This window comes from Acomys russatus, chromosome 8, assembly GCF_903995435.1.
Source record: "Acomys russatus chromosome 8, mAcoRus1.1, whole genome shotgun sequence".
NCBI classification, from domain to species: domain Eukaryota; kingdom Metazoa; phylum Chordata; class Mammalia; order Rodentia; family Muridae; genus Acomys; species Acomys russatus.
Window position 1 is genome coordinate 9680778 of NC_067144.1, and position 21884 is coordinate 9702661.

General features: G+C 42.0%; 1 protein-coding gene across 2 annotated transcripts in view; it reads left to right on the forward strand.

Moving 5' to 3' along the window:
• Lpp (LIM domain containing preferred translocation partner in lipoma) overlaps positions 1–21884 on the forward strand; it is a 441832-nt gene that overhangs the window by 200395 nt on the left and 219553 nt on the right. The window contains exon 5 of one of the 2 annotated variants that reach the window (XM_051150786.1): positions 9028–9744. In XM_051150786.1, coding sequence (XP_051006743.1) covers positions 9028–9729 — 702 coding nt within the window. In that variant the 3' untranslated portion in view covers positions 9730–9744. Of the gene's footprint in view, positions 1–9027; positions 9745–21884 lie in introns of those variants that run through there. The other variant, XM_051150787.1, reaches the window with a different exon arrangement.

The window sequence follows — 21884 nt, forward strand, 5'->3', positions numbered from 1 at the left end:
AAGCATGTCCATGGAAGAAATTGGGATGGCTGCATATCATGTCGTTTTGCGACTCTATCATACTTGATATAAACTTGACTAGTTGGACTCACTGTCATTGACTTCTGTAAATCAGATTAGTTTGTGTATCCAGAGACTGCACACTTGCACCAGCTTTAGTCACCGCCTTACATTGAATTCCTAGAAATGATATAACTAAACTGGTTTAGGAGTGTACACCTTAACTATCTGATGCACACTACTGAATTGCTCCGTGGACCTGTTGCTTTACAGGTTCAGTCTTTTAAGTGTAAATTCTGTGAACACTGTTCCTTGAAGACAGTGGGAGTCACCCCATTCCCTGTTTGCTCATGAAGCTCATTCTAGCTAGGATCATCTGTCCACTCTAACAGGAACACTCATCGCGTGAACTCTACTGTGTGTGCCTGGGCATGTATGCAGGCAGATGCACGCATGCTGTGCTTGCATGTGTGCCTGTGAAAGCCAGAGAACAAAAATCTAGGGTGTTGGTTCTCAGGAGCTGTCTACTTTTTTGTTTTGTTTTGAGACAAGGCATTTTTCTGGCCTGGAGCTCTTTCGGTAGCCAGGGAGCACCTTCAGTTTACCTGTTTCCATGAGACTATGCACAACCTCAGCTTTGTCTCCATGGGCTCTAAGTATTGGATGCAGAAGAGAATCCTGGGGTTCCTTAATTGTTCAAGGGAAGAGCCCATCTAGCAAAGAAGCCTGTTAGTTCCTTGGTAACTTGACTCTCAGGTGGCGAGGCCAGCGCTGTCGCCCTCCTCCTCATGTCCTATGTAACGCGCAAGCCTTTTAGATTGTGCTGGTCCTTCCATTTCCCTTTGTCTGTAACTTAGGGCTGAAGTGGCAAAGCTCAACTCGCATACAGTCTTTGGTGTAAAACGTCATTCTCTGGCTTCCCTTTGTTCGCAACTGCCAAAACTCTTGATCAAAACTTTTATGTCAGAAAAGGAATGTTGGCTCTGCAGTTTGTGGGGAGGCAGGCAGCTGGTACTATGCAGAAGCTGACTCTTCGGGGTAGGTGTGAGCTCCTCAGCTCTCTACAGTTCACAGCTTCTGCTGGCCCTAGCTCTGAGTACCGTTATCCACCCGTACTATTTGCTCATAGTGTTCTTCTAGGAGAAAATAAAGGTTTCTGTGTCTGAATTATCATCACAGAAGTTGTAGAACTATGAAAACCATAGATAGTTTGAAAAGGCCTTTCGAGGTTTTTCTGTTATTGGTGGTGGTAGTAGCAGTAGTATATGTGTGTGTGTGTGTGTGTGTGTGTGTGTGTATGTGTGTGTGGGTATGTGTGTGTTTTAACTTGGCCTCTTTCACATTTTATCTGAAAGCTTTATGGTTTTGATTGTTTTGCTCAATTTTAAGACAAGCTTACTTTTCTGAGTGCAATGAAAAAAGGGCCAGGCTTGCCTTTTACTCACAAGTCTTTTGGCTCTGTCCTCTGGGTTTTAGAATTACAAGCATGCATCACCATGCCCAGATCAGAATAGTCTGTAAGACATTGAAGTGCTGACCTGAACAACCTGGGCTTAACCACCATCTTCCAGAAGTATATACAGTTGTAGTTCCTGCCTCATTGTGATTGTGACAGTTGTATATGAAATACACTTGACAGTGTTTACATGAAGGAAGTGCTATATAAATGCTTGTTGTTATAATGCGTTGATTAATTTCCAGTAAGTTCCTGAATTTCCGTTTTCTGCCACCCAGAAGCAACATAGATAAGCACAAGTGACAAACATCACACTTGTCAACTAGCTTAAGAGAGTTACCACGAAACGTGATCAAAGCAGCAACACTCCTAGTCCCCATTTTTAAAAAAAATTTTGTTTTGTTTTTAGTTTTTCAAGACAGAGTCTTGGCTGTCCTGGACTCACTTTGTAGACCAGACTGGCCTCAAACTCACAGCGATCTGCCTGCCTCTGCCTCCCGAGTGCTGGGATTAAAGGTGTGCGCCACCACTGCCCGGCTCCCCATTTTTTGAACAAGTCGATTATCAGTCCCTCTACATATTTTTTCTGTTTCGTGGCTGTGTGGAAATATTATCATGTCATTTCAATTACTTTGTATGAATGGCTGACCTCACAGCTTATTATTTATGTAACGGTTAGATTTGGGCATTTTCATTGTTATATACCTTGATTAATTCATAATGTGAGGGTTGAGTTTGCTGTAGCTTTACTTTCTAAACCTGCCTCGGGGAGTCTTAGAACCTTTCCACCCTAAATAGGAATCACTTTTGATTCACGTGTATAACTCATCACATTCTTCATATTATGTTGAATAAGCATATATTTCCCAGTATTGCAACCTCCCTTATTGTAGCTCTAGCAATTAGGAGTGTCTAGCATGGGACTGGCTTACAACAGGTGCTTATTTAATTTAAAAATTGTGTTTTCTTGAATATACTTGAACTGTATTACTTTAATGTTTTAGTTATTGATTGGTTGGTCTTTCACTTATTTTGTTTGTTTTGTTTTTTTCATTTTCCAACACATAGTTTCACAGTATAGCCTTAACTATCCTGGAACTAGCTCTGTAGACCAGGCTGGCCTCCAGCTTAGAGATCCACTTGCTTCTGCCTCCAGACTGCTGGGATTTGAGGTCTGCTCCACCACTGCCCAGCTTTTCTGTTTGTTTGTTTGTTATTGTTTTTGAGACATGGTTTTAGTGTGTATCCGAAACTGGCCTGAAACTTACCTGTTTCATGCGTTGCCTCTGAAGTGTAATAATTGAGGTTTCAATTTATTCCCTCTGTGCCCCGATGAATGCACTCGAAACATCCTAGAACTTTAGCCTAAGAAGACAAGAAGTTAGAAATTACTTTTACAAAATGATCATTAAAAGGAAAATAAGTAGCCCGGTGTGCTGGGATGTACTCTGTGATCCTGGAACTCCCAAGTCTGATGTAAGTTCAAGGCTACCCTTAGCTAATTGGTAAGACACCCATCTAAAACAAACAACAAACAGGAAGAAGCAGCGCTTCAAATGCTCCTGGGGAAAGATAACAATAGTAATGCTTTCTACCTTAAAGTCATTGAACAAGAGAAAGAAGCTGATAGCCCCACTGCAATTAAGCATGGGTCTGGTGTATCCATGTATTTGTCAATTCTGTCAGGAAAAATAGATGTTGGTATGTCTCCATTTTATTACTCATTCACTGATGAATGTTTCCTAAATTTCTGCTGTGGGCTATGATGTTGTGAAGATTCAAGGTATCTTGTTGAGTAAAAGTGACTACTAGCCCCTTCCCTTGAGGAAGCAAACACATACACATATGATACTGAAGAACAGGAGAAATGAGAGATGCTCTGATTGAGGGTTCAAGCCAAGGTTTGAAGACTTTTAAATAGCAAAGTAATGTGATTATATGCGTGGGAGAAGGATCCCTCCAGCTGCAGGCAGAAGGTTTTCCTGAGGGTTGGACCACTTAGACTGTGTTGGAGAACACCCAGTGCTTTCATAGTAGACAGTGATAAAAATGGGGACGTACCTGAGATAGGAAACTCCCTGTTCAGAGAGCAGGGCTCAATGCTTGGACAGTTGCAAGGGGGAGACTCAGGCCACCCCTCTGTTCTTTTGAGTGGGATGGATTAGAAACGTAGAATGAGGCAGATGTGGGGGTGAGGAAAGTTTCCATTGTTTTGATTCTGAAAAACATGTAAGTAAGACATCCGGGTTGAGAAATTAAATCCTCCATTGAATGTGTAAGCCTAGGGTTCAGCATACAGATGAGCCCTAGGGATACAACTGCTGGGTGTGTCTGTGATAGTGATCACATTTCAAGCTCTAGATGTGGATCTGAAGAGAGAGGGGACAGAAAAGAAGTCATGTGGGTGATTAAGGGCCCTTGGGCAGCATGGGGACTATTTTCGTCATTGTTAATTTTGTGTAAAGATTAGAAAATGATTTATAATTACATGAAACCATTCAGTAAAGATGTGCAGCTTTCTGTACACTTTGAACAAGAGATGCAGATAAATTTCTCCTGGGCAGTTGATTACTATCTCATTTCCAATGGCTCTCAGCTGTACTTACTGAGCAGGGGAAGGTGGGAAATGAACAGAGACGTTTTGATTATCATGATTATTATGGAGGCACTGTGAACATCGAGTCAATCAGAAGCCAGCGTATCAGCTGTCAGCCAAAGGTGATACTAACGCTTCTTGAGAGACAACAACAGCTTTTGTGCCACCGAGTCACAGATCTTCCTCTGGCTCCCCTACTATGAGCTTTCCACCTGTCTGTCAAGGATGGTGCCTGGGTCTCTTTGGATTGTCCTCCCCAACTCTTCCTTCTTGGTTATTAAATACCGATGCCTCCTCGCCACCCACAACTAGTCCTCTGTAGCCTAGAGGGGATGTTGGATCTCTCTGTGCAGGTTGCAGGTCACTCCTCTGACCCTGGTAGCTCACCATAGTAGGTCTATGTATGATGCCTGTATGTAGGAGTTCTTCAAGAGTACTTAGTTTGAGCATGTCCATTTTTCCTTGGTTCTGTTGTGGGGGATCCTGACTTTTAAGGCTATCTTTCCCACATATCATTTTCCTCAAATGTAGTTTCCTGGGAAACTTGTAAATCTAAGACACAAGATTTAATTTTAAATTCCTAATTTGATTCTCTGTGAAGTTACAGGATTCTATCGAATATGGAATTTTTGCTTAATTTTACACTGTCTTTTTAGGAGGTATATTTGTTGTTTATTTATAATAACCCAAGCATGTTGGGTGTTCCTAGATAGGTAAGGGTCCCTTTCCTTTCAGGCTGATGGTAGTCCTCATAGTGTCCAATCAAAATGTGTGTGTGTGTGTGTGTGTGTGTGTGTGTGTGTGTGTGTGTGTGTGTGTATTTATTAAAACACATATACTAAAGACATTCTTAAAGAAATGCCCAGTTAAGATCTTGACATTCTGTAACATGGGAAAGTAAATTGAACTCTGAAAAATAATAACATTAGACTCTTTTCCTAGTCAGTAATGTCAACCTAATCTGTTAGAGACGTGAAACAGATTGCTGAGGGCATCAGCAGCAAAAGCACTATGTTCATACTTCAACTCAACTATACATGTATACAATAACTCAGTAACTAGGCTAACAGAAGCCTATTACAGCTGTATCTTCAACCCCAGGACAGATGGCTAAAGCCACACCATTTGAAAAGTAATATCCAGCAGGGTGTGGTGGAGCACACCTTTAATCCCAGCACTGGGGAGGCAGAGAAGGGCGGATCTCAGTGAATTCAGGGCCAACCTGGTCTGCAAAGTGAGTCCAGGATAGTCAGAGCTACACAGAGAAACCCTGTCTCAAAGAGGCAGGGGGAGGAGAGAGAGAGATCTATCATAATTGTATATAAAAAGTGATTTAGCATAGCCCTCACTACTTAGAAATAATTTTCTCCCTAATAAGCACAGACACAGACACACACACAACCAAAGTCTTTGAGTGATGGTTTTTTGGGCCCCATCTCCAGAGCCATTTGCATGCATACCAGCAGTACCACCACGTGATCTCTGCTGTATGCAAAACCTCATCTTGCATCTGTATAGGTGTGAATGTGGGTTTAGGTCGTATAACTAGAGAGGTGACTGAAAGAGAACAGGAAGGTCTAAGGAAAGGAGTTAAGAGGGGCCAATAGGACCTGCTTTACTTCAAAGTTGAAATGACTTAGAGTCAGAGGATACAAACGGGGATGAAGGGGAGAGGTGGGGAAGGAGCATAAGCCAAAATGGAGTACATATGAAAGTGCTGAGCGAAACCCATTACTTTGCTAAGTACCAAAGAAGAAAAGCATTCCCTGGGAGAGCTTTCCCAGCATTCCCTCGTCTCTGCTGTGTGTTCTGTTGCATGTATGCTGGCACGTGTTTGGATATTTTTATCATAAGTGTTGTTAAAACTAGTATATTTTGGTGTATACAGTTTTCCTCCAAAGTTTTACTTATTTTATCTGATATGATGTGAAAGGAAAAAGAGCAGAAATCATTATTTTAAAGTGCGTGTATTCATGTTCTTCACAGTCAAAGAAAACTGTGCCAGTGCTTATCTGGTCCGCATATTCAGTTAATTGAAGAGTCATGTCACCGAATATTTTCTGTTTATTGGATTATTTGGTGGTTCCAAGAATGTATTTTTGACATTTCATTTTATTTCTGATTTTGTACGAATACTTGGATTTTTGTCATAATTTAACATTTTCGTTTTGAAAATTGAGCACATTTAAATATCACACTCATCTATACATACATGTATGTGTGATTTTCTGGGAGCTGAATCTTTTTATGTGCTAGTTTTCTGCCATTCGTTTTCCAAGTATCTTCAGTGCATATTAATGAGCTCAGTTATGCTAACATGGGAGTGAGGTAGAACCCTTCATCCCAGGACGCAAGTGAGAACCACTGTACACATGAAACAAGAAGACATGGGGTTCATCTTGTACATGACATTTATTAGGAGCAGGACCTCACTTCCCTTTTGGTTTTGTCAGGATAGCTTCACGTTTTCCTTTCTATTCTGGTAAATCTTTCACTGTATAATATACTATTGATGATAGTAAGTGAACTGTTATTAATCAGTGGAGCTTAACAGCCTATCTCGCTTGACTGAAAACAAATCACGTGATTGGGAACTCACTATTTAATATTCCGAGGTTGTGCTAACTAGTTTTATGGTAGCTTGACACAAGCTAGAATCATATGAGAGGACGGAGCCCCAACTTAGGGAGCCTCCAAAAGATCGCATTGTAGGCTGACTTGTGGGGCATTTTCTTAATTAGTGATTGGGGGAGGAGGAGACAGCTCACTGTTGGTGGTGCCATCCCACCACTGGTGGTCTTGTGCTCTTTAAGAAAGAAGGCTGAGCAAGCCATGTGGAACAAGCCAGTAAGCAGCACTCCTCCATGGCCTCATCATCAACTCCTGCCTTCAGGTTCCTGCCTTGCTTGAGTTCCTGTCCTGCCTTCCCTCAGAGATGAGCAGTGGTGTGGAGGACCTACTTGCTTTGGTCATGGTGTTTTATCACAGTGATAGGAACCCAATCAACTCTTTGCCACTGTCATCCCAATTCTTGATTTTGTGAGTCTTAGCTATTTTCAACAATTCGTGTGGTAAAATCAGACAATATTTGTCTTACTATAACTGGCTTCTTTTTATTTTTCTTTCTTTTTTTTTATGGCTTATTTTTCATACCCTAATGTCTTCGAGGTTCATCCATGTTGCTACATGATGTAGAATTTCCTTCTTTTTGAGGAACAAATAATATTGCATTGTATGTACATTTTCTTTATCCTTCATCTACTGGTGGACATCTAAGGTTTTTTTTCCCCCCTCATTATTATTGTAAACAGTGTTGCAATGAACAGGGAAATGCAAATATTTCTTTGAGAACCGCATTTCAATAATACTGGGTATGAGCCAATAAGGGAAATTGCTATGTTACAAGTTTGTTCCACTTTAGTGTTTTTAAGAACTTTCCTACTGTATTCCCCGTTAGCTCTGTCACTTTGACTTCCCAACAACAGTGTGCAGAGACCCTACCATTCTTGCCAGTTCCAGTCTTCCAGTTTGCTTTGTTTATTATCAATAATCCTGACAAAGATAAAATTCCTCATTCAAGTTTTGTTTTTATTTCTCAATTATTACTAATTTCGAGCCGGTTTTTAATGTTGTCTTTCATATGCATTTTAGATAAGTATTATTATTGCTGTATTCAAAGCCTGAACTTGTGTTTTAGAAGTTCCTTTTCATTATGTTTGTTTTATGGGCATTTGCATGTCTACATGTATGCATGTATACCTTGTGTGTTTCTGGTGTGCATGGATGCCACAAGCATGTGTCATATCTCCTGGGACTGGAGTTATGGGTGCTTGGGAGCAGGCATGAGGATATTAGCAACTGAACCCAAGTCCACTGAAAGACCAACAAGTGCTTTTACCTTTACCCATGGAGTCATGTCTTTAGCCCTTCCTTGTTTCTATTTCCATGTTGTGATGCATTCATAGATACTTTAGCCATTAGCCCATTGCTGGTTGTATGGTGATCTGCTCTCATTCATGGCTTGCCTTTTCACTCTGCTGTTTTTTGCTGTGTAGAGCTTTTTAATATGATGTCATTTCTCTGCTTCATTTTGTTTCTGTTACCTGTACTTCTGGTGGTATCTCTATTAAATCATTGCAGACAGGCACCGTTCTCAGAAGCTTTACATCTGTTTTCTTTCCTAGAGCATTCGCATCTTTAGGGCCATTTTTAGTTCATGGTGTAGTTCTCTAATTGCTTTCTTGCTTGTCGAAATCCCGTAGTTTAACACAATTTATGAAAGAAATTTTACTTTCCCCAGTGTTTTTTCTTGGTGCTCATGTAGAAAATAAATGAACTTTATATGTGTGTGTGTGTTTATTTCTGGAACACCTTTCTCTTTCTTCCGTCCTATGTCTACCTTTATGTTGTTGCTACTTTGCTTTGATTTTTAAAATTCCCAGCATATCTTGCAGTCACCAATATAATCTAGCCGTGTTCTTTTTTTACAGGACTGGTTTGTCAGTCTGTGGTCTTTTCTCTTTCCGTCTGAGTTTGGACTATATAGCTGTTCTCCTTCTGCAACTTGATAGGAGTTGCTCTAGATCTGAGGGATGTTTGGGTGAGGCAGGCTCTTCAGGTCCAGGAACACAACCTAAGTTTTAAAAATGCATTCATGTAATTCTTTTCACCGCTGTTTACATTGTCATCTGGTACATAGTTTATACCTTGGCTAAGCTTAGTCCTGATGTCATATTCTTTTTGACGCTATTGTAAATGAATTTGTTCCCTTAATTTTTTCTTTCAGTTCCTCACTGGTTCTGCACAGAACACCTGACATTTGAGTTAGTGAGCACTTCAAGGGGAAGGCCATGCCTTGTTTTTATTTTATGCTTCAACACACAAGCAATACCTAACCCAACTCCCTATTTGTTCATTTATGTATTTTTTTTCTTTCATTCCTGACCATCTTTGTCATTCTTCTCTTCTATTTTAGGGCTCTGCTGGTGCAACAGCCTCTCCTCCCGTCTCTACCCCTGTCACAGGACATAAGAGAATGGTCATTCCAAACCAGCCACCTCTGACAGCAACCAAGAAATCTGCAGTAAAACCGCAGCCTGCACCCCAGGCCGCACCCATCCCAGTGACACCAATTGGAACGCTCAAACCTCAGCCCCAGCCAGTTCCAGCATCTTACACTACAGCATCCACACCCTCAAGACCCACCTTCAATGTGCAAGTGAAGTCAGCCCAGCCCAGCCCTCATTACATGGCTGGTCCATCCGCCGGACAGATGTATGGTTCAGGGCCTCATGGCTATAACACCCAGCCAGCTCCTCTGTCAGGACAGGGTCCTCCTTCGACTCGCGCTGGCACCGACTATACATATATTCCACCCCCGGGACACCAGCCTGAGCCTGGATATGGGTATTCCTCCAACCAAGGGCGCTACTATGAACCCTATTATGCAGCAGGGCCTGGCTACGGGGGCAGAAATGACGCTGATCCTGCTTACGGGCAGCAGGTTCACCCTAACACTTGGAAGCGGGAACCTGGATATGGTGCTCCTGGAGCAGGGAATCAGAACCCTCCTGGCATGTATCCAGTCAGCGGACCCAAGAAGACCTTTATCACAGACCCTGTCTCAGCTGCCAGCACACCGACACTGCAGCCAAAGGTAAGACATCTACTAACATAGCACTAGGAAGAAGGGAATATCTGCCATCCCTAGAGAGCAGCACTAAAGACAGGCATGCGCGTGCTATTCTTCTGCAGGTGACACCCAGAAAAAAAAAAAAAATGGTGAAGCCGAAAAGGTGATTGTGCTCTTGTTTGTACAGGACCAGTGTAGCTACTGTTTAGCAGCCAATGGAACCAGTTGCTCAGAAATGAAGCATCATCTTCCCAAAAGCTAAATGAACACAGTATGTGAGGAAAATCTGATCTAGGAAAGGAAACAAAAAAATAATTCACCTCCCAGCTGTCGCATTCTTTCCATTACAGCACCCCTTTCTGTGTAGTGCAGACATGTCGTTACGCATGATGCACTTGCATGGAACCTGGATAGATATCCTGTGTTTCATGGTTCGGCGGATGCTGGATATTCTCAGATCTGTAGGTACAAGGTGTCCAGGACCATCAGATGAGCTACGAACAGGCAAAGCCCGTGTTAAGATGATAATTGTTGCAGCATTGGTACCATAGTGGCTGCCAGGGTTAAGTAGCCAAGTCCTCCAGAAAAGACGCAGTTAGGCGGATCGAAGACAGACAAGCTATTTTCCTTTGGGAAGAAGCAGGCTTAGTTTATTGGCCCTTGTTTGTAGAATTCGTATTTTCCAGGAGGGGTCTTACCCGTCTTTCTTTAGCTCTATTAAGATTGTTTGAAAATCCTTTGTGAATGGAGGTTCTTATTGTATGGAGATTCCTTTTCATTGAGTATATTCAGTTACTGCTTCTGACTACATAGCTGATACAGGGGTGGTCCCTCCTCATCATAACGTGGCTTGTCCCCTAGTTCTGGGAGAACACTTATGTCCCCTCCGAGCATGAAAAGAAGAGCCAATGGGGATTACTATAAGAAGGTGAAGCGAAGAAACTGAGCCAGCTTTCAGTCGGACGCCAGCCCTCCTTTCCATTCTGTGAGAGCCATGAAGATGCCATGATTCCAGCACCTTCCTTTTAGCCTACCTCTGAATGGTAGTTTGGAATGATGGCTTAAGTAGAAGATTAGACCTTATTTCTTCAATCATTTATTTCCAAATTCTGATCAGGACGTCAGTTTCATAGCAGATCATTCTCATTTTAACTTTGGAACAACAACCCAAAAAAAAAAAAAATTTTTTTTTAAAGTCCTGTCTGATGAGTACTAACTCATCCCTCTTTCATAAGAAATTGCTCTTATATCCTTGTGCTCCAGGCAAATGAGTCCTTAGAGGTGTAAGGTGCTTTCCAAGTGGTACATTCTGTGATATGCTGGAGGTAGCCACGAGCCTTACCTATGAACCTTAAATCAAAGTGGGCTAACCTTGATCATTTTCCAGTATAAGGCTTTCATAATAAAATGGTAAGTGGCTCTAATAAAAAGAAAAGCTCTTCCAAGGCTGGGGAGACAGCTCCGTGGGTCAAGTGTGAGCACCACATTTTCGATCTTCAAACCCACTTAAATGCTAGGTGTGCATGGTAGCACTCCTGCCATCCTAGCACCAGGGAAGCAGAGGCCTAGAGGGGCAGGCTAGACAGACTACCAAAATTGCAAGTTCCAGGTTTAGCAAGAGAGAGACCAAGCATTAAGGCCCTTCCTCTCAACTTCTTTGTCACATTTTCAACCATGGTAAAGGATGCCACCTTTTCTAATTAATTAGTGATTGCAAAGAGTTAGAAATTTCTATGGGCTTAAAAATTGCCAAGTGAAGGCTATTCCATGTCTCCATTCGCTTTGATTTGTTTTTATTTATTTTGGTACTAATAGAAAATATGCATTTGCATCTTTAAACAGTGATCTTTCAGCATACTGAGGATTTCATAACATTTGAAATTTAACCTACTGTTTTCCCCCCTTATATTTGAGATCAGTGGTTTTTAATTTTCCAGCATTGTAGAACAGAGAAAAGGAAAAGACGATGGAAAAAGAACGATAAAGGAAAGAAAGGGGGAAGAAGAAAGTCAGAACGGGGTGGCCTGCAGGATCAGGGCTATACTTCTGTTCCCACACATGCTGAGCAGGGAGTTTGCATATTACAGAGAGCAGGGTGTGGGCCCCATACCAGCTGAGCTGACTTCCTTGAGAAGCACTGCTGTAAGCAAGCCTTTGTAAAGAGAAAGCACTCTCCTCTAGCCAGAAGCCCTCTTAGATACACTGGTGTCTTTTCCTCCGTGCTGACTTAGGCAAGCCTACTTTAACTCTGGGTCTCTGTGTGTTGGCTTTCTTCTGAAACGGGTTGTGTGTTTCTTGCAGTATTCAGGTAAGGCGCACCGCTTTACTGGATGCTGGGGCTGCGTCTTGAAGACATGAATCTCAAGTGTATAGCGATAAAGTGACTTTAGCACCTTTGTCGTACAAAAGGACCTAGGTCAGCCTCATAGAGGGACAGATATTTGCCGGAGTGTGTGAAGATACTGCTGCTTATACACCCTGGAAAAGCTGTAGGATTCATTCCACTAGAGTAATACTTGCGTTAAATTTACAGTCAGTCCTATTAACGTGTCCTTGAAATGCCCTCCAGGATAACGCGGCCTCAGCTCATCTCACACAAAAGGGTTCTCTGCCAGATTGCAACAGACTTTATTTTTTTTTTTTTCATTCAAATTTGGAAGGAATTCCCAGACCTGTAATTTCTATAAAGATTAAGAAAACATTTGAGAATGGCACAGTAACATCCCATACACCCCAATAGTATCAAAATGTGGAAATTCTTTTAGCTTCTTACGGTGGCATGTATTGGGTGTGCTGTGAGGAACTGCTGCTAAGTTAAAGACAGCCATGCTTATGGAAACACGTGTGTTAAATTTCTCTCCCTCCTAGAAGCAGAAGAACAGAGTAAGGAGGCACTCAGGGCAGGCAGAGCACGGGCCGGGGACATGTCCCTGGGCTCTGCTGCTGCATCACCCCAGATGATGAGATTGGAAGCAGTAACTTGAGGCCAGTGGGAGTGACATCCGTAAGTCCTCTTCATGAACTTGCTGGTTGACAAAGCACTCTGTGACCCCCACATAACCCTGAACATTAGGTGACCACAGGTCCAAGCATTTCTTCTGCTCATTCGTGAGTCACTCGCCCTGTGTCACATGTCAAGTTCCTGGAAAGCTGCAAAGTCAAATGTTTTGAAGATTATCTCTGTTCTCTGGGTGGCAATTACTTAGATCTTGTCATCTTTGGATAACTGGGATGGCAGGAGTACCACATCCATGCCGTTCTATGTGGACCTTCAGTGGCCTGTGCCATGCATGGGCACCAGCCTAAGCAGTTGTGGTCCGCGTGTGAATGAGGTCAGCGGTTGGAGGGAAGAGGGGAAATACCCACTAAATCCCTACGGCCAGACTTCCTCTCTTCGTTATTCACTGTCCCATATGGCCCGAAGGATGGTACATGGTGGCCACGGTTTAGATTTGAAAGAGTAAGTTAATCATATGTTTAGCAAGCAAAAGTAAAAGGAGAGAAGAAAGTGACACAAATGTACACATCATCAAATTAGGGGCTCAAAATGTCTAGCCGAAATTGCCTGGGGAAACCCCTACAGGATAGCCTGCTGGAGTTCCCAGTAGAGAGCCCGTTGGGCACAGCAGAATGTTCCTGTAGGTAAAGCTCTTAAGAGAAAGAACAGTAGGAAGATAGCGTCATCAAACTAAGGGCTTATAGACAACCAGCACAGGTTGGCTGGAAAGCTGGGCTGGGACACTAAAGTACCCGATAAGCCTGGTACAGAGCAGTGTCCTCTTCAATTCTGTACACACACACACACACACACACACACACACACACACACACACACACACGCACGCACCACACCACACCACACAGTACCAGCACCAGCACCACCACCACCACCCCAGAAACAAATTTGTATCACAAATAAACAGGAACCTCTCTTAGAAATGCTGTTCATTTTTGGTTTTCCCAAGGACGCTGGTTGACCTCATGAGCTGGCTATCTGGTCCCCCACTCCAACCCCCATCAGGGGGATCAGCCCATTCCACACAAGGGACCTGGGAACACTTGACCACAAATGTGCTTAGTGGAGGCAACACCATTTCTGCTCACCACTAAGTTCCTCTGCGTTCCTCAACCACACTCTTAATGTTGTTTGTGCATGTGTTGGTGTGTGCTGGGACCTGAGTTTAGCCCTGTGGTAGAGATCTTGCCCAGTGTGTGCCAGTCCCTGAGTTAGTTCTTGAGTACTGGTAGGGGGAAAAAAGAAAGGAAACATTAGTTCTCCTAAGTATAACATTTTGCACTCTTTAACCATTGATGTCAGCGGTGGTGGACAGGTTTTCTGACTTTCACAATGCTTGGTGTCTTCATTCTTTCTGGTTTAAGCCATTCTTAGGATATTTAGTCCGATTATTTTGGTTTAAACTTATATTTTTATTTTGATTATTCATGTGTTTAACACATGTGCTGGCCATTCATACATACTTGTCTCGTGTCCGTTGTCATCAGAGGTTTGCTAATTTTAATTAGAACGTCACATGGACAAGAATAAATATTGTACGGTGAAGAAGCATTAACTCTAGATGACGGACACAGTAGTCATGAATGAGGTTTTAAAACTGTTGTTTTGTAACCACGGTTTCTACCATTTCAACCCTGTCACTTATTTTTGCTTTTGTTGGCTTTGTTTGTTTGCATGTTCATGGTAGGTAAGTGTATATAAATATGACTTGTAATGACAGAGTGAACTCCAGTGTCAAATTGCACAGTTTCCCCGTGGCTGTTCTAGACGCTGCTCTTTAAAGAACTGTGGTCCTCAGCAATTCCAACTCTGCCCACACCTCCCACAGCATTAACTCATTATCCAGAGCCCTGCGCCAGTACCTCAAGACTTGTTTATGAATATTAATTTTCATCTAAACTTCTTATGTGTTGCAATTTCTAAAAATTCACATCTCTAATATTTTTGAAAAACTAATTTTAACATCAGATTTTGTGTGTTAACAGTAAAACCATATTTAAAATTATTGATTTTATCCCTTTGCCTCATTTAATTTCATAGCAAATCCCTTATTTACTGACACTCATCTTTGGAATTTTGTTTTCTCTTGACGAAAGCAGACCCTGATATTGTCCAGTTTCAGATGAGTTTATACTTGTTCTCTTCCTTGAAAACAGAAGTGTGCCCTTCATTGATTACAAACTAAATAATGTAAATACAGAATATTAGGATTTTTCTCACAGAGGAGAGCTTTCTGGAATTGGGAAGGTCAAATATGAGGGGAAAAGACAAGCTCTCATTATGTAGCCCAGGCTGGCCTTGAACTTGCAGACATTCTTTTGGCTCAGTGTCCCAAAGGCTAGGATTTATAAGTGGGGGTCACTGTGGCCAATAAAGTCAACTATTTTTAGCTATTATAATTCCAAAAAGTGTCATTGTTCTGAAAATAAAGATTTACTTGTTATTTTAGATCTTTGATTTTTTTTTTTTTCTAAAAGATGGAAAGTCCAACTTTTATAAATACTCTTAGCCAGTAATATGGTGTTTGCTCCATTTCCTAATGGGAATTTAAGGAATGTTCTTTAGAAAATATGGCACTTTTTCTTTCTTCTTTTTTTTTTTAATTTTTTGCTATAGCTTACTTAAAATAACATTGAGCTGTATAAAATAGCACGTAAGTCTTAAAAAGCATGCTGTATGAAGTGTACTGAGTGTGTTTGCCCACAGTGATACCTGCAGCGTGTTCAGCGTTACCTTTTCTAGTGTCTTGCCAGCCCTGAACACAGGAGGAGAAGTGTTAAGTCCCTCCGAGGCCTGCCCAGCGTTCTTTCCACTCTGAAGTTTGCCTGCATTCCTGAATGTCTTTGTTTATGTAATTAGCTCATTGTACAGTTGTCCAAACATAAAATATTCCTGGGGCCTAGTGGTTTAGACACTTTTGTTTAGAGTTGTATATCTGGGACCTAACATTTAGAAAGTCAATATTTTGTCAAGATTTAAGGAGGTGAAACTGTACCCTAAATCTTAAATCGAGATAATAGGTCCTGCTTTTATTCTTTTTTTGTTTTAATTTATTATAATTTATTCAGATTACATCCTGAATGTTGTCATACCCTGGCTTGTATCTTCCCGTCCCCACCCTCCCTCCCTCTTCCGCCTTTTAGAAGTTGAAGAGTGACACGTGTTCTTCATCCTTACTCTTCATGGTTCATACGTGTGTTCAGCAGCATGAGTAGAATTACCTTAGACAGTGCCTCTGCCAGCACTCCATCATTGTAAAATATCCAAGATCATTAACTCACTGAGGAAACCCTGATTTTTGACTGGATGTTAATGAAGCTTTACTATGGCAGCGAGACAAGAAAGAGACTGGGGCTTGACAGCAGCCTTCAGAGGCATGCCTCTAATGAATGGCTGGAAGAGTCCCCAGCAGGCCCCACCTTTTAAACATTCCCTAACATCTGTATAGCATTAAACTAAGTACCAAACCTATAGTAAGCAGCCTTTAGAGAGCCTTCAACATCTGGGCTACAGTAGATGTCACTTGCAGTTTTTTATCTGAGGAGACCCTATTTATAACCCTGCTACCCGGCCCTTCTCCATAAGACACAGATGCTAGCAGTTACCTAGGAGACTGCTGATGCAGGTGGTCTCTGCAAGGCCAATGAGTAACAGGTTCCCAAGGATTCCTGGAAAACTACCTTAAGAAGAAAATGACCATGCTGCTGTGGCCTATGGGCTAAAGCTCTCCGAAGCCTTGTTTTGTAAATAGCATTGAAGTTCAGCCTTCCTACCTTGTCTCTGTAAGGTCTATGGCTGCTCTGTACCGCAACAGGGAAAGTGAGGTGTCATGGGATCCTTATGGCCTACATTGTAAAACATGGTTCGTATGTCCCCATACACACACACACACACACACACACACACACACACACACACACACACACACAGAGAGAGAGAGAGAGAGAGAGAGAGAGAGAGAGAGAGAGAGAGAGAGAGAGAGAGAGAGAGAGAGAGAGAGAGAGAGATGTAATAAATTTTAAAGTAAATGAAACCATTTGAAGCTCTGCTGCTGTCTCTTTTTGTGTATTGATTTTGCTTTTGAGTCTTGAGTCAGAATGTGTTGTCACTGGACATTTTAGGGAGAAAAGGAGTAAATATAAAAGTGAAAAATTGGGGCTAGAGAGATGGCTCAGAGTTTAAGAGCATTTGTTCGTCTTACCAAGGACTAGAGATCGATTGCTGCCGAAATGGTGGTTCTCAACCTTCTGTTACTCCAGTTCCAGGGAGTCTGATGCTCTTAGTTTCATGGGAATCAACCGTGCATGTGGAACACATATATACATGCAGGCAAAGCACTGGCATGTAAAATTAATTAAAATTTTAAGTGAAAAATTAACCCACTACTTGTAGACTGGTTCCCAGAGCCCTCCAACCCTAATGACCTAGTCCTGTTCAGTCTTCCTACCTAGGTGAAGCTTGGCCATTCGCCCACTTCCCATGTAATCATACAGGCTTACTCTCTGGAATTTTTCATAGTATCACTTTTATTCTTTGCTATGAATTGTGCTTCATTAGACATATCTAATGTCTGGTATCTTTACTGAGATCATTTGCATTTTAAGTATTCTTTAAAGTGGAGAGAGAGAGAAAAAGAGAGAGAAAGAGAGAGAATGTGTGTGTGTGTGTGTGTGTGTGTGTGTGTGTGTGTGTGTAATAGCCTTGCCCCTTTAAGGACACCCATATCTTTAGCAGCCTTCTCCCAAGCTTAGCATCTGTAGATCATAACTAATCTGTTACCACCAATGTATATGCCTATTTTTGACATGGAATCATAGATTATCTTATATAACTGTATCATTAGCCTGGTATTTTCAAATACCATCTATTTTTAATGTAGATAAATAGTACTTTCCTTTTTATTGCTGAATAATATCTCAGTTTGCCGAACTGAACTTATCCTTTAAGGAGTTGATGGCCTTGGAGGGTTTGTATTTCAGGACCATATCTTTGCAGCTGTCTTGTACACATACCCCGCAGTAGAATGGCCTGGTGGTAGTTACATTGTGAGGAACTGCTTGAGTAGTTTCCTGTGGAGCAGCATGTTTTACATGACTGTTGCATGTCCACACAAGACATATATGAGGGTCTCAGTGTCTCTATGTCTTTAAAACCCCATTTAGCTGAGTAGTATTCCATAGTGTAAATGTACCACAATTTCTTTATCCATTCTTCCACTGAGGGACACTTATGCTGTTTCCAGGTTCTGGCTATTATGAGTAAGACTGCTATGAACATGGTTGAGCATATATCCCTGTTGTGTGGTGGAGAATTTTCTGGGTATATTCCAAGGAGTAGAATAGCTGGGTTTTGAGGAAACCCTATTCCCATTTTTCTTAGAAAGCGCCAAATAGATTTCCAAAGTGGAAATTAGAAACGATCATACTGAGTGAGTGAATCCAGAAACAGACTCACACAGTATATACTCACTTATAATTGGACACTAGCCCAAAACGCTTGCCCCATGAATGTCTTCACTTTCCAAGAGATTGGGACAGATGTAAGGACATCCTACTGGGACTCTAGGTAAGAGAAATATAGGAGATGGGGAAATAGAAGGATCCAGAGGATCTTAGAAACCTACAAGAAGAACATTATGACGGGTGGATCAGGGTCCAGGGGTGTCTGCTCAAACTATCGCACTAACCAAGGACAATACAAGTACCCGTACTCTGATATAGCCAAAGGACAGGACATCCTCCACAGTTATGTGGAGAAGAGGGACTTACTCTGACATGAGCTCGGGTTCCCCATATTTGACAACCTCCCCTTCGTGGGGAGCCCTGGTGGCACTCAAAGAAAAAATAAGTAGACTGCCAAGATGAGACTTGTTAGCCTGCAACCATAAAGTGGGGGAGGAGATCCCCCTCAGACATGGACCTAAGGGAAGGTAATAGGGTGGAGGTGGGAGGGTAGGAGGAACGGGAGCATAAGAGTGATGGGAGAATAATTGAGTTTGTAATCTGCAGAGAAGGAAAAGAGGATGGGAGGGAAGGACAGGAGGAGAGGAGGAAAGGGACTACGATCTGGATGTAAAGTGAATATATAAATTAAAAATAAATTAAAAATATAAACTTAATTGACAACTTTTTCATGAGGTCACGCCGCGCAGCTGAGAGAGGCCTCCAACTAATGGTCTCTTTCCTCTGCCTTCCAAGTTCTGGGCTTATCTATTCTATCTGGTCTGAGTCCTGCTTTGTGAATTTTCTTCAGGAAGGATGCTGGCTCTTGCAGAGCAGGGAGCAGGAATGTACTCTCTTTCCTTTTAACTTTGACACAGTAGGTACCTATGGACTCAGACACTTCTGGCCAATCAATAAAGCAATCATAAGTGAAATGGTATTATTGATTGCCTTGGATTCGTGAGCTGTTTACATGGCTTTTTAATGTATATTTTAAATGAGTGTCCTGTTTTTTTAATTGCAGTTTCATTCTCAGTCTGGTCTGCTCATCAGATCCTCCTTTGTAGCATAACAGATTAATCTTTGCTTTGACACGGTCTGTTTTAGTCACTAAAGTGAATTTCCCAGCCCTGTGTCATTGTAACTTTCCTCCCTTTGGCTGTGGTGAGCTTGAGGTGTCTTACTGTTGGGTCGACACGGTGAGGCTTGTTTCATATTCAGGGGTCAGTACAGGAAGATGACTTCCCGCTTTCCCTCCCAGTCAAGCCTGCTCCTCCCACACACAGCTCTCACCTCTTCAAAACTGTTGGTTCTGCTCTTCCAGAAGCTCTCACCTGAACACTGGAGCTACTTTTTACTATTCTTTCTCTCATAATATATTCTTCAGTGTTTCCTATATAAAATCAGTAACTGCCACATACTCCAGTGCCCGTGGGCAGGCCATGCCCCACCACACGTCACCTGACCTATAGTTGACTCCTATTGGCTGATTGCTTCCATACTGTATCTTCATCCTATTATTCCACAGAGTGGTTCTGGAGCAGCCATGCTATCTTACTGCTGTCTTAGCGAACTGGTGAGGATCCTCTAACAGCAGGAGAAAATAAGTCTCTTTGTCTACTTAATACTTTCAAGACCCCACCCCAGTGTGTATCAGTCGCTTTACACACTCACCCATGCACCTGAATCCAGGCCTTGCTTTTGCCTCCATCTACGTCAAATGGCCTCACCAGATATCCGCATGGCTCACTGTTTTACATCGTAGAGGGCTTTACTCAGATGGTACTTAGAAGGCTTTCTCACCACTCCACCAACAATACTCTCCTGAGACTCTATTCACTTATACTGTTTCATTTTCCTCTGTAAAATTTATCAATGCTGAATACAACATGTGTGTATGTGTGTGTGTGTGTGTGTGTAATGTCATATGTGTATATATGTATAAATGTGAGTGCATGTGCGGGCCAGAGGTCAACCTTGGCGGTGTTCTTCAGGAAACATCCTCATTGCTTTTTCTGTGGCCTCACTGGATCCTAGGGCTTGCAGATTTTACTCGGATGGATATGCAGCGAGCCCCCAGGGATCCTTCCTTTCTGCACTGGGCTTCTGAGTGCTCTCACATGCTTTGTTGTACACGAGTGCTCTGTATCTAACTGATGTCCTTGGCCATGTGGGAGAAGCACTTCACTGACTGAACTATCTCCCTAGCCCCCTTGTTATGAATTTTAATCATTTATTATTTGTTCTTTTCCTTGGGAATATGTCACAAGAGCAGGAATTTGTTTGGTTAACTGCTACAAAGCAAATAGTGACTTAAATATAGTAAGCTCTCAGTGGGGAGAAAATGTGTTTCCAACAAGAGAATGCGCAAGTCTTGATTTCAAAATCACCCTTCCTAAAAGTGATTCATACAGATATCTGTGCTGTGTGATGACAGTGTCTTCTGATCAGTGAGAAGGACCACCAAGCCCTGATGTCACCTTATATGACACTTACTTCCTGGAGGAGTTGCCCTCCCGCTCCTTGTCTTCTGCTACTGGCACTCACCATAACTCTGTGTTGTTGTCTACTTGACTCTGACCTTCCGAGCAGAAGACAAGTTGTGCCCTCCAGGATGGTGATGGATGCAGAGGTGCTGTTTACTATAAAATACACTTCAGCTTGACGAATTGCCCCCATACTTTGCCGGGCTTAGACTAAAAATAGGGCCCGAGATTTTAAATGATAGACAGTCTTGTTGGATGTTTTAAAACTCTGTGGATTAATAGCTGCCAATATTGGTTATTTGTGTCAGACCCAGCGCTAAGAGCTTATATGGATTGACTCATGCGCTCTCATTAACATGCTCAGTAGATATTGTGATTTTTCCTTCTACGGATAACAAAACTGACAGAGATTGAGTACTTTACCCAATTTTATTTTATGAGCTTTCATAAATATAAGCAAAGGTGAGCATTAAAATGAAAGCGCTCAGTGTCGTTATGGAAGAACACAGACACCACAGCATCATTCCTTGAGAAGTACCAATATCCAATTTTTTTTTGGGGGGGGGGGGTGCCTAGATTAGATTCAGAAAATGCTAAAAATTACTTCTGTCTTTAAGCTCATACACTTTCCTTAATATTAATTTTATTGTAAAGAGACAGTAAGTCGATCAGAATCCATGGTCCCTGCTCTATTTTATGAAAATATTCTTGTAAGTTGTCTAGTCATTTTGACTCTCCTTTGCCTTCTGCCCTCTGCCTTTTCTAAGTCAAACTCCTTGACTGAATTCACTTTGGTGTGATACTTATCGTCTGGGTGGTCTCAGGAGTTAATGGTTAAAGTCATCTACTTAGGGAGAGGCTTCGAAGATAGGACATTTGGGCAAAAGCTGAAAGGATAAGCACAAGTTCCTTGTAAGTTAGGAATGAAAACTGTCACAGGCAAAAGAAACAAGAGTTGAGTGGAGAGTGGGGTCTGACTTTCACACGAACTCTGGTGCCCCATATTTGACCACTTCCCCTGAAAGAGGAGACCTGGTGACACTCAGAGGAAGGATAGCAGGCTACCAAGAAGAGACTTGATACCCTATGAGCATATACAGGGGGAGGAGGTCCCCCTCAGTCACAGTCATAGAGGAGGGGAGTAGGGGAAAATGGGAGGGAGGGAGGAATGGGAGGATACAAGGGATGGGATAAGAATTGAGATGTAATATGAATAAATTAATAAAATATATTTTTTAAAAAAGAAAGAAAGAAACA